General features: G+C 39.4%; 1 protein-coding gene across 1 annotated transcript in view; it reads right to left on the reverse strand.

The window, feature by feature from the left end:
* Positions 1-7,386: 7,386 nt before the first annotated feature.
* Positions 7,387-18,252, reverse strand: part of Mroh9 (maestro heat like repeat family member 9) — a 56,971-nt gene continuing 46,105 nt past the window's right edge. Inside the window, exons 17-21 of the mRNA XM_052199929.1 lie at positions 16,172-16,324; positions 15,962-16,078; positions 14,562-14,664; positions 9,439-9,501; positions 7,387-7,697 (exon numbers count right to left, since the gene is read on the reverse strand). Coding sequence (XP_052055889.1) covers positions 7,387-7,697; positions 9,439-9,501; positions 14,562-14,664; positions 15,962-16,078; positions 16,172-16,324 — 747 coding nt within the window. The remainder of the gene's footprint in view (positions 7,698-9,438; positions 9,502-14,561; positions 14,665-15,961; positions 16,079-16,171; positions 16,325-18,252) is intronic.

The following is an 18,252-nucleotide window of genomic DNA, read 5'->3' on the forward strand; positions in this document are numbered from 1 at the left end:
TGAGTTCTTTATATATATTGGATATTAGCCCTCTATCTGATGTAGGATTTCTTAAGGTGCTTCTCAGCCATTCAAAGTTCTTCAGGTGAAAATTCTTTGTTTAGATCTGTACCCCATTTTTAATAGGGTTATTTGGTTTTCTGGGGTCTAACTTCTTGAGTTCTTTGTATATATTGGATATTAGCCCTCTGTCAGATTTAGGGTTGGTGAAGATCCTTTCCCAATTTGTTCGTTGCCGTTTTGTCCTTTTGACAGTGTCTTTTGCCTTACAGAAACTTTGTAATTTTATGAGGTCCCATTTGTGAATTCTTGATCTTAGAGCGTAAGCTATTGGTGATCTGTTCAGGGACTTTTCCTTTGTGCCCATGTCCTCAAGGGTCTTCCCCATTTTCTTTTCTTTTCTTTCTTTTTCAGTTTTTGTTTGTTTTTCTTTTTTTAATTCTATATATGTTTTATTTACATTTCAAATGATTTCCCCTTTTCTGGACCCCCACTCCCCGAGTCACATAAGCCCCCTTCCCTTCCCCTGTGCTACCACCCACCCCTTCCTACTTCCCTGTTCTGGTTTTGCCCTATACTGCTACACTGAGTCATTCCAGAACAAGGGGCTACTCCTCCGTTCTTCTTGTACCTCATTTGATGTGTGGATTATGTTTGGATACGTGCTCCACTATGTTCATAGCATCCCTATTTACAATAGCCAGAAGCTGGAAAGAACCAAGGTATTCCTCAACAGAAGAATGGATGCAAAAAATGTGGTATATATACACAATGGAGTACTATTCAGCCATTAGAAACAATGTATTCATGAAATTCTTAGGCAAATGGATGGAGCTGGAGAACATCATACTAAGTGAGGTAACCCAGTAACATCATACTAGGTGAGGTAACCCAGTTTCAAAAGATCAATCATGGTATGCACTCACTAATAAGTGTATATTAACCTAGAAAATTGGATTACTCAAAACATAATCCACACATCAAATGATGTCCAAGAAGAACGGGGGGAGTGGCCCCTGGTTCTGGAGAGACTCATTGTAGCAGTATAGGGCAAAACCAGAACAGGGAAGTGGGAAGGGGTGGATGGGAGAACAGGGAGAGGGAAGGGGGCTTATGTGACTTTTGGGGAGTGGGGGTGTCCAGAAAAGGGGAAATCATTTGGAATGTAAATAAAAAATATATCAAATATAAAAAATAAATAAATAAAAGGAAACCTGTAAAAAAAAATAGAATGGATCAATTTGCATTCTTCTGCATGCTGACCTCCAATTGAACCAGCACCATTTGTTGAAAGGGCTATTTTTTTTTCCACTGGATGTTTTCAGCTCAGTCTGATGGTTCCTCAGAAAACTGGACATGACACTTCCGGAAGACCCTGCTATACCTCTCCTGGGCAGATACGCAGAGGATTCCCCGGCATGCAATAAGGAAACATGCTCCACTATGTTCATAGCAGCCTTATTTATAATAGCCTGAAGGTGGAAAGAACCCAGATGTCCCTCAATGGATAAATGGATACAGAAAATGTGGTATATTTACAGAATGGAATACTACTCAGCATTTAAAAACAATGAATTCATGAAATTCTTAGGCAAATGGTTGGAACTGGAAAATATCATCCTAAGTGAGGTAACCCAATCACAAAAGAATACACATGGAATGCAATCACTGATAAGTGGATATTAATTAGCCCAGAAGCTCTGAATTCTCAAGACACAGTTAGCATATCAAATGATACCCAAGAAGAAGGAAGGAGAGGGCCCTGGTTCTGAAAAGACTTGATCCAGTATGGCAGGGGAGTACCAGGACAGGGAAATAGGTCGGGGGTTGCCATGGTGGCCCAGTGATGTCGGTAAAAATGATATTTTACAGACAGAGGCAGAAAAGAAATGCCTCCTGGGAAGAACGGAACACTCTGGAAGCTGTGGAAGCTGATAATCTCACCTGGAAATTTACTGTACTCTCTTACTTTCTGGCTATTTAAGATGAGCCCTTAGTTCCCAAGTAGCAGTTTGCCCTGACTTCCTCCTTTCTCTCTTCACCGGGATTCCTAAGGCCTGGCTGATAATCTGGTCTTTGAAGTCAACTCACTGACCGCCAAACACTGTTTTAGAATTTCAGTGCCTTGCCTCATAGTTGTTTACATAATTACTACCTTCCAACCACATGTAGGTTTTTATGGCTGTGCGTATGTATATGAGGATGGCTCGGGCACTCTGGTACTGAAAGCATTAATTTAGTCAGGAAGGTGTTTTTTTTGTTTTCCAAGGTAAAAGGCTAAATGTTAGATAAGAATTTCTCACAAGAACTTGTTAAGACCCAGGTGGTATAAGAAACTTCAAACTCTTTGAAGGTTTACTGTAAACTATGAGTGACTCTGTATTCTAATCAGGAAGTTTGATGGCATCTGTAAATTGATCCTCTGTATCTGTTTCTTGAGAAACTTTGTTCCTGATGTTGCATTTCCTTGTACCAAATGGCTATGATAATTGTGCCTGCCCCACTGGCTACATCTTTTGAAATGGTAATACCAACTCTTCCTGTATAAAAATCCTTGCCTTATGGCTCCAACATACATTCAGTTCAAACTGCCTCTGTGTGTGCGTGGTTTGTTCTGTCTGTCATCTCAGCCGGACCTGTGCCTTCCTGGACCAGAGGACCCTGGATATCCCTAAGCAGACCCACGGTCTGTAACAGGGGGTGATTGGGAAATGGGCAGAGGGAAGAGGGCCTATGAGACCGATGGGGAGGGAGGAACCAGGAAAGGGGAAAGCATTCAGAATGTAAACAAAGTATATAGAAAACAAACAAACAAACAAATAAATAAATAAAAGAGTGACTTTCAGTGCTTCCTCGGTGTCGGGTAGTGTGTGATGTGAAGGCAGTGTTTGTTCTGAGACATTTTTCACACCTGTAGGTGTAAGGGGAAAGTGAGGAGGGAATCACACTGCAAAAAAAAAGGCTGCTGAAAATATTAGGAGTGAAATTTGCTGACTGCAGAATAGTCGAGGTCTCATGGCCGCATGGATGTCTGTCTAAGAGGCTCCCTAACTCCAGCCATGCAGAATAGTCGAGGTCTCATGGCCGCATGGATGTCTAAGATGCTCCCTAACTCCAGCCATGCAGAATAGTCGAGGTCTCATGGCCGCATGGATGTCTAAGAGGCTCCCTAACTCCAGCCATGCAGAATAGTCGAGGTCTCATGGCCGCATGGATGTCTGTCTAAGAGGCTCCCTAACTTCAGCCATGTGTTTCCATCATAGAATTATGCTTTTCTCACACTTCTCATATTCTTTGGTTAAAAACTTTCAGAATGATTTTTGTTCACATTCCCCTTCCATGGTATAAATTAAAAGTTCAGCTGGATTAATTTTTCTCCATGTTATGGTAAGTTGACTAAGGAAGGGGACAGAGGGGAGATCCCAGTGGAAGAACCGAATAGTTTGCTGAAAACAGAACACTAGGAAAAAACTATTAGATTCACCTTCAACGTATGGTTGTCTAAGTTGCTTTAAAGTGGTTTAACTTTTTAGATCTTGTTATATGTTTGGTGAGCTGGAGTCTAATGGGAATATTGACTTTTGAAATGGAACCCTGTAACATGGTGGTATGGTATCTTGGCTGGCTTTTCTGACCTTTTTTTTTTTTTTTTTTTTTTTTTTTTTTTTTTTTTTTTTTTTGTCTGCCATCTCTAGCAGATTACCAAACCAAATTTTCCCTATAGTCTGGTTACTCATAGCCCCACTAAAAAACAAAACAAAACAAAACAAAACTATTTTAGGCTGAGTCTACAGAACCTAAAATTCTCTGCATATCATGGTTTTAATTTTTTCAAAAGTACTTCTCTAACTCCTATTATGATCTACCAGTTCTGCAAAGTTCCAGGAACTCGGGACAAATGCGGCACAGCACATATATCACCAAAGAGCTCGTAGGTGAATATTGAGAAAGCAGATGACTTTTTAACACTGATTTTATTTTCAAGATTATAATTGCGATCCTTCCCCTTTCCCTCTCCCCACCACCCCAATACACTCCCTACAGATGGCTTTACATTTCTTCAAGGATTCTGATTTGTTTCAAATTGATTCTTTTGATCAACATACATCTGATTGCTTCTCTGCCATACAATGTGGGATTCCAGTGGTTAAGAAGTTCAGTGTCCACTCTTACTGTATTTATATTCTGACTTGGTATAACACACAGGAAAGTAAGATGTACAAATAAAGTTTAAAAGCAAAAAAAACAAAACAAAAACAAAAAAAAACGAAAATAAAAGGGCATGTGCCTATAAATCTCATTTATTCTCCTCAAGTTTGAAACGTTTTAATGTTTTTTTTTGGGATACATTTCAAAATTTATGTTTATAACACTGGGCATGCACATGGCATTTAAAAACAGATGCATTAAACTCTTAGTGTAGTTAACTGGATCATACTTTAATATCTCTTAAATAAAGACATGTCTTGTAACAATGCCATTTCATAGTTTTAGTTGGAAATCTCTTAGTTTACAGTACATAAAACATGGAGCGGAATTTAAGAGCGAGCCAAAGACTACAGCTTTATGATCATAGAGAACTGGACTACGAGAACAAAAGCAAAGACAGTACCAGGAATCCTGTTAGGCTGAATATAATAAAAATGAAAACTAATAGTGTAAAAACAGAGTTGAGGAGTCTAGAATTCAGCTCTAATGTGATGTTGGTGGTACTGAACTGTGGGGCTGTGTGCAGGAAGCCACCCCTGACTAAGAAGTATGCATGTCATGAGAACCCACAGAACTGAAGCTGCAGTAACAGGTTGCCAGTGAAGAGAGATGCTCTGGCCATGTGGGGGGAACTGTGCTATGTTCTTCATTCTCTTCCAGAGAGGTGCCATACTAGGGGATCCCTAGGGCTGATAAAATGAATATTTATTAAAAGAGGGTTTCTTAGATGGGCATATAGGCAGTCCAATAGTGGCTGAAGTCACACTGGAAAGGCTATGAGCACAATACCTGTTCAAGTCATGAGGGTAGATTCCTCAGTAGACCTAAAAACATAGAGGTGTCCTAAAGAATCTCTGGTCTTCAGTTCATATTGGAAGGCCATGGACCTTGGGTTCTAACGTCAGCAAAGAGTGGTAGCAGCACCTAACCCTAACCCTAACCCTAACCCTAACCCACTGATGTCCAACAAGTTGGAGAAGGGAATGAAGGAGCTGAGGGGTTTTGCAGCCCCATATGGGTAGCAACAGTGTCAAGAGGCCTTGTTGGACATCAGTGGGAGGAGTGCCCTTGGGCCTGAGGGTGTTCAATGCCCCAGTATAGGGGGATGCAAGGGTGGGTGAATGGGTGGGGGAGCACCCTCATAGACACAGGGTGGGATAAGATAAGGGCTTTAAGTGGGGGAGACATGGAATGATGAAAACATTTGAAATGTAAATATAGGCAATATCCAAAGGGGAAAAAAATGAAAAATAGGAAAATACAATCAAGCAGATGAAGGAAATGAATAAAACTGTTTAAGACCTGATAATGAAATAGAATGAATAAGGAAATCACAAATTGAGATAGTGCTGAATATGAAAAATGAAAACAGGAACTAGAGATACAAGTATTACCAACAGAATACAAGAGATAGAAGAAGGAAAAAATATGTGTAGAAGATACAATAGAATAAATAGAATAAATTCTCTTTGACATTAGTCAAAGAAAATAAAATGCTAAATCTAAAAAGTTTCTAATACAAATATCCATAAAAAATTTGGGGACACTACAAAAGGACCAAACCTAAGAATAATAGGGAAAGAAGGAGAAGATTCCCAGCTCAAAGCCCAGGAAATACTGCCACATATGCAGCCAGAGCCCTGGGTCCCTCCATTTGTATTCTTTGTTTGGTGGTCCAGTCCCTGGGAGGTCCAGGGATTCTGGCCTGTTGACATTGTTGCTCCCCACATGGGTCCGCAAAACCCTCACCTCCTTCATTCCCTTCTCCAACTCCTCTATTGCAAACCTGCACTCAGTCCAATGGTTGTCTCTAAGCATCCACCTCTGTATATGTAAGACTCCAGCAGAGCCTCTCAGGAGACAGACAGCAGGTTCCTGTCAGCAAGCACTTCCCTAGCATCAAAAGTAGTGTTCCAGTTTGTTAACTGTATATGCGATGGATCCCCACTGCTCCACACTTTGTCTCCATATTTCCTCCTGTGAGTATTTTGTTCACCCTTATAAAAAGCACTGAAGCATCCACACTTTGGTCTTTCTTCTTGGGCTTCATATGGTCTGCGAATTGAATCTTGGGTATTCCAAACTTTTAGACTAATATCCACTTATCAGTGAGTGCACGTTCTTTTGTGTGTTCTTTTGTGACTGAGTTACCTCACTCAGGATGATATTTTCAAGTTCCATCCATTTGCCTGTGAATATGATGAATTTATTGGTTTTAATAGCTGAGTAGTATTCCATTGTGTAAATGTACCACATTTTCTGTATCCATTCCTCTGTTGAGTGACATCTGGGTTCTTTCCAGCTTCTGGCTATTGTAAATAAGGCTGCTATGAACATAGTGAGCATGTGTTCTTATTACATGTTGGAGCATCTTCTGGGTATATGCCCAGGAGTGGTATACCTGGGTCTTCAGGTAATACTATGTTCAGTTTTCTGAGGAACCACCAGGTAAACCTATCAGAAATATACCCAACTTCTCAACAGAGACCCTAAAAGCCAGAAGGGCCTGAGCAGATGTCTTGCAGACTCTAAGAGACCACAGATGTCAGTCCAGATTACTATACCAGGCAAAATTTTCAATCATCATAACTGTCCTGCAGTGCTTGAGGTACCAGGGTGGGTTGGCTCACAGGAGGAACCTCCCCCTTCTCAGAAGTGAAGGGAAGGGGCTAGGGGCAGGGGCCATGTAAGGAAGGCACTGGTAGGTGAGGGGGGTCTGAAATTGAGTTGTAAAGTGAATTAATAAGTAAAAAAATAATGATGGAAAAAGGGATTATATTTAAGGTCATTTTCTTGTGCTTCAGGTGGAGTCCAGGTGTGGGGTGCAGTTTAAGGATAGTGGGTGTGCTTTAGGAGGACTTGGTCAGTAAAAGCAGGCAGAGTTGTGACTTGGAAAATGAAGCACTGGGGATGGTGTTGAGAGATATTTTCAATCAGGATGTTAGGACAAGACAGCAGTGCCCACCCACTTTGATTAAGAAAGCATAAAAATGCACCTCAGTTTTACCAGTGTTGTATGATACAGGGTTTTGCTCATTGGCAGACAGGTGGAAGAATGTTCAGATTTATATATTTTAATAGAAAATTAAAAGGATTGGTGATAACTTTTAATATTTTTCAGAAATGGATTTAAGCACAGACTGAGGTTATTAAGAGGCAAGGGGCATGTGCTACTTTTTATAAAATATATTCAAATCTCTGCACAGTGGGCCTCGCTGAACTTTCTTGCTCTTCAGATTTCTCTGAGTTGGGATCTCTCAGACTATCTTCTTTGATGGTTTCTATAATGTTCTCTTCAAGGTTTATAATATTGGCCACATCATAAATGAGCTTCACTTTTTTAGTACGGAACATCTTAACCCATTTTCGGAAGGTTTGTTTGATGGTTGAAGAGGCCATTCGATTGGCCATTTCCTTAAAAAGTTTACGGGTTTTTTCTGCCAACTCCTTGATCAGAGGGTCTTCCGACCGGGTCAACCGCTCAATAACTGCAACAGCAGAGGCGTCCTTAGTTCAAGGTCTAGCTGACTTCAAGGGACAGTAAGTCTAAGCAGTCACATTTTAGCAAGTCACTTTCTCTTGTATCCGCCCCCCCCCCCCTGTAATTCTTCCCTACCATGCTCTTTACTTGACCAATGTTAACTATTAAAGAAAAACATAAATAGTTACTAAATTTATGGCAAACATATGTGCTAAGCATTCTGTTCAGTATTGTAAGGAAAGACTCATGTATATTATATTGGTGATAATCATAGAAAACATTGGAATGAATCCAAGTGATTATTAATAGGAAACTGATTAAAATTAAGGTTATCATATAATAAAATAACACATGTATTTTACTAAAAGGAGGTCATGGCATAGTTGTTGGAATGAAACTACACTTAGATAAACACCCTTGAACTTGTAACAATCCTTCTGCTTCAACCTTCCAAGTGCTAGGACTACAGTGTGAGCAATATTATTTTATCTTCCAGATATAAAAGAAATAGAATAGGAGAGGAGAAGATTAAAGGAAAAAGACAAAGATATGAAGAAGAATTAAGGGAGAAGTGTAATAGTTGACATTGAACAGGTGGCCAGAATTGTTGAATGAATGAAAGTGACTGGATGGAGGAGAGATAATGTTTCAAGTGGAAACAATGTAGCAACTAAACCCGGGTAGGAGACCCTGACAAGGGAGGAGACTGCATGAGTATATGTGAAAGTTCATGGGACACTCATAAACTTCTAGCAGTGTTGTGGAAATTTCTCTGAATAATAGTAGATTTCAGAAAGGAATAGACACACATGCACATGAACGCACATGCACACACACACACACACACACACACACACACACACACACACACACACAGAGAGAGAGAGAGAGAGAGAGAGAGAGAGAGAGAGAGAGAGAGAGAGAGAGAGAGAGAGGAGGGAGAGAAGCAGAAAGCTACCCTAGCCATTTTCCTTATCTTTTATCTTAGATTTATTTTTTATTTTATATCTATGAGTGGTTTTCCTGAGTGTATGTATGTGCAGCACATGTGTGCTCGGTGCCTGACGAGGTCAGAATAGGGTGCTGAGCCCCCTGGAAGTGGTGTTGTGGATGGTTGTGAGCCACCATCTCCCTGCCACCAGCTATTTTCTAATACGGCTGTAGAGAGATGCTGAGAGATTCATTGGAATGAATCCAAGTGATTATTAATAGGAAACTGATTAAAATTAAGGTTATCATATAATAAAATAACACATGTATTTTACTAATACCAGGATCCAAACCATTTGAAGGAATAACATTACCCTTCTTCTTTCCCTCCCCTTCTGAATGCAATGTATGTTAGGATCCACTAGAATCTAAAATCCATGAGGAAAGAGCTTACTTCATTTACTAGAGTAACCCAACGACTACATGGTGCTATAACACAGGACTTGTTGAAAAAAATTGAAGGCTATGTAAGTGAATGACTACTGAACTTTTGATAACTTCTCAAGGCTCTAGCATGATCATTAGATTTCAGATAATAAATGGTATAAATTTGGAGACTGAAATACAGAGAGATAGAATAGGGAAAGAGAGAAAAAATATAAAATGCCCCATAAACTAGTATTTCTACTGATTTTTCCTAATCATAAACCTACTGCCAACAAATTTCCATTCTATAACCTATATATAGAGCTCTTATTTAACTAGAATCAAAATAGTGATTTTTTTTGGGGATCTATACATGAAAACTCCAATCTTACCCTCAATCATGATATCAATTTCTTCTCTGAGTAGTAAATGTTCTCCTGATTTCCCCAAATACCCTATATATAAGATATAAGCAAAGTTAAATCAAATTAAATTATTGAGCACATTTCTCATTATCTTACTACATTAAACTATAATTTAGTGATTTTACTCAATTATTAATGAGAAATTAAAGTATGTGTATGAAGAATGATCTCAAAGTGAGCACACCTTAGTTACCATGTAGATTCATGCCCTACAAACATTCCACAGCCTTTTGCAAGTTCCTGCACATTTGTACACACATATATATGTTCCTTCATACAGAATGTATTTTGAGGCCCTATTATCTTCATTCAGCTTATTTTTGTGAAATGTATTCATGTTCTTTCATGTTGCAATAGCGCGTGTATTTCCAGTGTTACATGCGGAGTAGAGCTTTCTTAAAACAGTCTGGCTATGAGCTTATTTTGTTTACATGTAATCTATTACCAACTGCTCTGGTTGGTGGTGGTACCTGGAAGAATGGAGCCAAGGACCAAAGTCTCATGCAATAGCCAACTTTATTCAGAGCAACAGACAAGTTATACTCTGAGGGTTCAGAAGAGTCACATGCAGTGGAGTATTATTACTCAGCTGTCAAAAATCTAAGATCATAAAATTTGGATGGAACTTGAAAAAATAATCCTGAGTGAGGTGACCCAGATCCAGAAAGATAAACATGGACATTAGCTGTAAAGTAATCATGCTACAAGCCACAGAGTCAGAGAGGCTAAGTGACAAGAAAGACTCAGGTGGATGCATGGATCTAAGTAGGAAGCAGGAAAGAGAATAGCTTTTGTTGGTTACCTGGGGGATGATGGGGATTAGAACAGGTGGGATCAGGTTGGAGCTGGAAGGTAGAGAGTACTGGGACAGATGACTGGCACTGGTGTGTGTGTGTGTGTGTGTGTGTGTGTGTGTGTGTATGTATGTACGTACGTTTTAGGGCAAGGTAGAAACCTAGAGCAATGTAAACTCCTAGGAATCCATGAGGGTTACCCTAGAGAAGACTCCTAGTAATGGGAGCTACAGAACCTGAATTGGCCATCTTTTGTAAATAGGCAAGGCTTCCAATGGAGGGACTGGGACACCAACCCACTCACAAAACCTTTGACCTATGATTTGTCCTGCCTGAAGGATGTGCAGGGGTAAAAGTGGTATAGAACTTGTGGGCATGGCCAACTAATGACTAGTCCAACATGCCACGAGAGGAAGCCCATGGATGGCACTGCCTGGTAGGCCAGAAGCCAGTGTCTGGATAGTCCAGAGACCTACTATAGAACCAAATATGACCAGAAACAAAGTCAGTAGAATGATTCGCAGGTAGGCCAGAGACTAGCATAATCATCAGAGAAACTTCATCCAGCAACTGATGCTGCAGATGCAGAGAGCTACAGCCAAACATTAGGTGGAGCTCAGCAATCCCATAGAGGAAGATGATGATGAAGGAGGGTTGTAGGAACCAGAGGGGTCAAGGACACCAAAAGAAAATGGCCCACAGAATCAACCAACCAGATCTCATAGGGGCTCAAAGAGACTAAAGCAATAATCAGGGGCCCTGGATAAGTCTGACCTAGGTCCTCTGAATATATGTTATGTTTGTGTGGCTTGGTATTCTTGTGGGACTACTAATAGTGGGAGTGAGGGGGGTTGTCTCTGACTCTTTTGTCTGCTTTTAGGGCCCTTTTCCTCCTACTGGGATGCCTCATCCAGCCTTGATATGAGGGTATGTGCCTAGTCTTATTATAACTTAATATGCCATGTTTCATTGATATCCCTGGGAGATTTACCCTTTGCTGAAGGAAAAGGAGATAGGACAGGGCAACCGAGAATGAGGAAGACAAATCTCTTCATGCACATGCATACAACCATCATATTAAAGACAAACCAGAGTCAGGCATGCAGCTCAGTGAATGGGTGCATGATCTCCAGAACCACAAGTAACTGCAACCATAATGAAAACATTTACTCTGCATTTCAATGGCTGTCATCAAATCACCCCTCTTAGGGAAGGTAATTCACAACATCACTCAGACATCCCTCAACAGAGGAATGGATACAGAAACGGTGGTACATTTACACAAAGGAGTACTACTCAGCCATTAAAAACAATGAATACATGAAATTCCTAGGCAAATGGATGGAGCTAGAAAATATCCTGAATGAGGTAACCCAATCACAAAAGAACACACATGGTATGCTTTCACTGATAAATGGATATTAGCCTAAAATCTCAGAATACCCAAGATGCAATTCACAGACCACATGAAGCTCAAGAAGAAGGAAGACCGAAGTGTGGCTTCTTCTTAGAAGGGGAATCAAAATATCCATGGCTCACAGCCAACCAATGGACTGAGCATCGGGTCCCCAATGGATGAAGTAGAGAAAGGACCCAAGGAGCTGAAGAGGTTTGCAGCCCCACAGGAGGAACAATAATATGAACCAACCAGTACCTCCAGCGCTCCCAGGGACCAAACCACCAACCAAAGAGTACACATGGAGGGACCCACGGCTCCAGCTACATGTGTAGCAGAGGATGGCCTTTTCAGTCATCAGTGAGAAGAGAGGCCATTGGCCCTGTGAAGTCTTGATGCCCCAGTATAGGGGAATGCCAGGTCAGGGAAGTGGGGTGGGGGGAGTTAGTAAGCAGTGGGGAGGGAGACAGGATAGGGGGTTTTCAGAGGGGAAACAAGGAAAGGGAATAACATTTGAAATGTAAATAAATAAAAAAATCTAATAAATTAAAAAAAAAGAAAGTTAGTTTCCATTTTCCTATGACAGGGTTAGAACGATATAGCACAGTACAGTAAAACAACTGGGCGTTCAGTTTCCCGGATGACCATCAACTTGTGAACAGACTACAACAATGTGGTTCATGTATACGCTGGGATATGATTTGGTTGCTAAGAAAAATAAACTTGTGAAATTTGCAGGCAAGTGAATAGAGCTAGTGGCAGTCATCCTGAGTGAGGCCACTCAGACCCAGAAAGGCAGACATTGCATGTGGATGTTAGCCCTATGCTTTCGAGAAGTGTGTCTCATTCATAGTGTCCTCAGAGGATAGACAGTAGTAAGAGCACACAGGTGTGGAGGGGGTCCTCCAAGGAAGTGGAAATAAAGTACAGTCCTACATTCCTGTTTTTAAAATGAAATTGTGAAAATGTTACGTGTAATTGCCAGTTTTTAATGTTTCATGTTATTTTTGCCATCAGATTGTTTTCTATGGTTTTAACTTGGATTTTAGAATTGAGACTTCATCTTGGTGAATTTTTCCTTTGATGAGTATGAAGTGTCTTTCTCCATCTCTACTGATTAGTTTTTGTTGAAAAGTCTATTTTATTGGATGTTAGAATGGTGGCTCTAGCTTGTATCTTGGTACCATTTGTTTGGAAAAATTTTTTCCAGCCCTTTATTTTGAGGTTGTATCCGCCTTTGTCACTGATGTGTGTTTCTTGTATGTAGCAAAATGATGGATACTGCTTGTGTATTTAATGTTTTAGCCTGTGTTTTTTTTTTAATTGGGGAATTTAGTCCATTTCTGTTGAGGGATATTAAAGATTGTTAGTTCCTGTTATTTTTATTGTTGGACGTTATTCCCTCTCTCAGCTCACCATCCCTTCTTTCCTTCCCCCTTCTTTTCTCTCTTTTCTAGCTCTTCCTTCTAACCTTGCATTGTCTCTTTGATCTCTCCTTCCCCCACATTTCTTCCTCCATCATTTTCTTTCCTTTTTTCATTTATAAATGGGATCACTTCTTCTTGTATATTTCCTATTGGGTTACTCATTTGCCTTTTAATATATAGAATGACAATTGTTGTATGATACTTTTGAGATTTAAATTACTTACACTTATATGTATATGTGTATGTGCATGTGCATGTGTATATGTATATGTATGTATTTATACACACATAATCAATGTACATTCTAAGGTATCACAGTAGTCTGAACACTGACTTCTCCTGTATGACCTTTGTTCTTGTTGATGATTGGCTGACCTATCACTACTGACTGCAGATTCACTCATTTGCTGGTTATAGTTTTTTTCCTTTTCTGTGATGCTTGTGTGTCTTTTCCCACACTTGACTCCTGTGCTATAAAGTCTTGCTTCCATGGGCTCTGTCTTTTTTCATCAGATGTATCCTGTATATTTGTAAATACACTCAATCTTTAAGGTTTTAGATTTGCAGAATTACTTCCTGTGTCATCCATTTGGTAAAAATACCTTCTATTTTTCCCCTTGAATTACTTCTACAGAAAAATAGTGCTGCCCTTTTATGAAGAAGCTATTTAGTGGTATTTCCCCAGTTGTAACACACAGAGATGGAAGGTTATAGGTTATTCAGGAGATTGCATTGTTTGAAACAAATTTATAGAATCTGGCTCTGTCTGTCTGTTCTGATGACTGTCTGTCTTTCTCCTCCTTTTTCTCCCTTTTCTCTCCCTCCCTGACTCTCTTCCTTCCCCCTCCCTCTCTTCTCTGGGAGCAGCACAGATCAGAATACCTAATGCTTATCATGGTTCACCTATCACCAAAATTGGGAATCCCAAACTATAGGATTATTAATTTTATCTTCACAGTGAGAAAGTCATGAGCAAAACTACAATTACTGTTGGTCAGATTTGTCCAAGGCCTAAAGCTTCAGTTGTCTTCTCCTCTCTTAGTGTTTCCTGGGCTTGCCCATATACATTTATTTTTTTTGGACTTTACTGGATCTGATAGCAGTTCCTTATTTGTTATGGTTTGCCCTTACAGGTATTCAGGTGTGTTGAGTATGATGTTTATGTGAAGTTTTAAGTTTCAGTTGTTCTTTAGATAGTGACTTTAGGCAATAGAAAAGAATGATACTACATTATAAAAGTTTATTATCCATATTGTTGAACACATTTTATGTAATTATTAATAATACAGATATACTTAATTTGAGTTGTAAACAAAACTCTAAGTTAATCACACATATTAACCTCTATTCATCCTATTTATCATGACAGGCATTGTCAATTGTAAAGATTTGTAAATCCTTTAATGAATACTTCTGACTTGGATTCTATTTTGTGCATTCAAAGACAATTAAGACATAATTAAATGTATTTACCTACTAATATAATGGCTCCTTTCTTCAGAAAGGCTCGAGAGCTCCCCAGGAACCCTAAGGTATCAGATATTAAGTCTGTAATATAACTTTCATGAGAAGAAAGCTGAGAATAAAAACGGAAAATAAACTCTTAATTTGATAAAAACATATTTGTTTCCTCTAGAGAAGTAACAAGGCAAGGGACCTTAATCATTTAATTGCTAGTTTGAAAGTAAGACCAATTTATAACTTGAAGGTTTTTTTTTTTTTTGCATGAATTGTACTATTCTGGTTGCTAAGATTAGTCTGTTTGTGATATTATTTTGAAACCAGTGCTGTGTTTCTAACCCATGTTTGTGTTTCTAACCTGTGTTAGCGTCCTCTCAGCCCTGTGTTTTTGCCCTTGTTCATACTGTTTTTCAAAGGACCAGCCCATGAAGTCATGACAAAATAATTCCAGTTTTCCTTTTGGTGATGTGGTATTCTATTCCAGTTTATATACATTCACAGATCAAAATAAGATGAAGAAAATAGAACGAATGATCAATGTTGAGTGTATGAAAAAATTTTTCTTACATCTTAAACAGCAGTTTCTACTCTGTGGCTTGAGATCCAAAAGAGACCATTTGCAAATGATTTAATGAATACTTCTGACTTGAACTTTATTTTGTACATTCAAAGACAAATTAAGACATAATTAAATTTATTTACCTACTAATATAATGACTCCTTTCTTCAGAGTGCAAAACACAGATACTTACATCATGATTCATAACAGTAGCAAAATTAGTTATCAAGGAGCAACAAAAATGATTTTATGGCTGTGTGTCACCACAACATGAGAAACTGTAAGGGGTTGAAGCATTAGGAAGGTCGAGAACACCTGATATAAAGATCTTACTGTCTAGAGGAGCTGAAGGGGTCTACAGCCCCATGGGAAGAACAATGATTTCAGCCACCCAGATGCCCCAAGACTCCCAGGGACTGAACCATCAACTAAGGGGCACACATGGGTCCAGACCAAAAATGTGGCAGAGGAAGGCCTTGTTGGGCCTCAGTGGGAGGAGTGGTCCTTGGTCAGGTAAAGGCTCAACAGAGGCCCGAACAAAGGGAAACCAAGGTGGGGGAGGAGGGAGTGTGTTGGGTGGAGAGGCATGGGGAAAGAGGAGGGGGAGGGGTTGGGCGTCTTAGGGGAGGGGGGATATTGGGAAAGGTTTTACCATTGGCAATGTAAATGAAGATGATATTCAATACAAAATAAATTAAAAAATAAAGCTTTTACTGTAATTATAAGCATTATTATCTATTATTCACATTCTTTCCATAAGATCCTCCTTAACATGACCGCATCTCCAGTCATTTGTGTAACTTTAAAGTTGTGCTAACACCTCTGACTCCAGTTAAAGCAGAAGGCTACTTACAAGGTTGTTGCAGATATCGAGAACCACTGACTCAAAGTTGTAAGTTTCATCTTTGAGCAGACATGCTGTTGACCACTTCAGTTGTGTGACACACACAGTTAGTGTATATCTACAAGCCTGGGAGACAGAAGAGATCAGTGAGGCTTGATTTGCTGTTACATAAAACACCGTGGTACTTTTAATTAGGAGAAATAATTTCAAGGTTTTTACATTTACAATTCTTGTTTCCTTAGACTCCAAAAACAGGATCAGGGGCACAAGGCTTCCCAGGACTATATGGCGCAGGGTCCAGCTGTACTGACTCATATCCGTGAGTAGCTCACCAAAGTGCCGAATGGCCATGCACTGAATGCCGCCATTAACCTGCAACATGCATGCAGGAAAAGGTCAAGGCCTCAGTCGAGCATATCAATGCTTCTTTCTTTGATGCTAGTATATATAAATAATATATACCAAGTGTTTATGTGATGCATATATATATATACAGATATGCACACACATTTATATATACTTTTAGTAAAGATTTGGCTTGTTAGTGCTTCTTTTAATTTAATGGCAATATTTGACTAACCATTATTCGCTCTAACCAAGATACAAGTGCCTATTAATAGATAAATGAACACATGCATAACTTAAGACATGATGAAACTATAAAGACTATCACTGCCACAATATAGCTAAACCAGGAGAACATTACACTGAGTAGACGTAGTGAGGTATACAGAGAATGCTTCTCGATCTCACTTATATGCTTCATCTTTTGAACTCATAGAAACAGAGGTTGGGCATTGCTTGTGGTGATAACAGAGTAAAGGGTTTGTAAATTTTATGTATAGCATAGTGACTGTACTTAATAATCAATTTTTTTCCATGAAAATTGCTGAGGTCATATAAAGGTATTCACCATTCAAACATATGTTACCTGGCAGATGGATTATTTATCTTTATTTAATATCGCCACCATGTGCATTGTTAATATGCAGTTTTATTTGTTTAATATACCTTAAAGTGTTACCTTAATAAAATATTGAAGCTTAACTTTTTTCAGATTTTATTTATTTTTATTTTTTTATTTGATATATTCTTTATTTACATTTCAAATGATTTCCCCTTTTCTGGCTCCCCACTCCCCAAAAGTCCCATAAGCCCTCTTCCCTTGCCCTGTTCCCCCATCTACCCCTTCCCTCTTCCCTGTTCTGGAAAGACTGCTGCACTGAGTCTTTCCAGAACCAGGGGCCACTCCTCCATTCTTCTTGGACATCATTTAATATGTGGATTATGTCTTGGGTATTCAAAGTTTCTAGGCTAATATCCATTTATCAGTGAGTGCATGCTATGATTGATCTTTTGAGATTGGGTTACCTCACTTAGTATAATGTTCTCCAGCTCCATCCATTTGTCTAAGAATTTCATGAATTCATTGTTTCTAATGGCTGAATAGTACTCTATTGTGTAAATATACCACACTTTTTGTATCCATTTCTCTGTTGAGGGACATCTGGGTTCTTTCCACCTTCTGGCTACTACAAATAGGGCTGCTATGAACATAGTGGAGCATGTGTCCTTATTGCATGCTGGGGAATCCTCTGGGTATAAGCCCAGGAGTGGTATAGCAGGGTCCTCCGGAAGTGTCATGCCCAGATTTCTGAGGAACTGCCAGACTGATTTCCAAAGTATTTGCACCATCTTGCAATCCCACCAACAGTGAAGGAGTGTTTCTCTTTCTCCACATTCTCGCCAGTACCTGCTGTCTCCTGCTTTTTTGACCTTGGCCATTCTGACTGGTATGAGGTGAAATCTCCAGTTTGCTTTGATTTGCATTTCCCTAATGATTGATGATGTTGAACATTTCTTAAGGTGCTTCTCAGCCATCCAAAGTTCTTCATGTGAAAATTCTTTGTTTAGCTCTGTACTCCACTTTTTAATAGGGTTATTTGGTTCTCTGGGTTCTACCTTCTTGAGTTCTTTGTATATATTAGATATTAGCCCTCTGTTGGATTTAGGGTTGGTGAAGTTTCTTTCCCAATCTGTTGGTTGATGTTTTGTCCTTTTGACAGTGTCCTTTGCCTTACAGAAACTTGAAGCTTAACACAAACTCCATATTTCCTGGTCTTTTTGGTTCATTTTGCTTTGTTTTGGTATTTTTTGTCTTATTGGTTTTCTGTTACTTTGTTTTGAGACAGACAGAGAGAGAAAGAGAGAGAGAGAGAGAGAGAGAGAGAGAGAGAGAGAGAGAGAGAGAGAGAGAGAGAGAGAGAGAGAGAGAGATGGTAGCTAGAATAAGAAGCTGG

The sequence above is a fragment of the Apodemus sylvaticus genome, chromosome 12, assembly GCF_947179515.1.
Source record: "Apodemus sylvaticus chromosome 12, mApoSyl1.1, whole genome shotgun sequence".
Classification (NCBI taxonomy): domain Eukaryota; kingdom Metazoa; phylum Chordata; class Mammalia; order Rodentia; family Muridae; genus Apodemus; species Apodemus sylvaticus.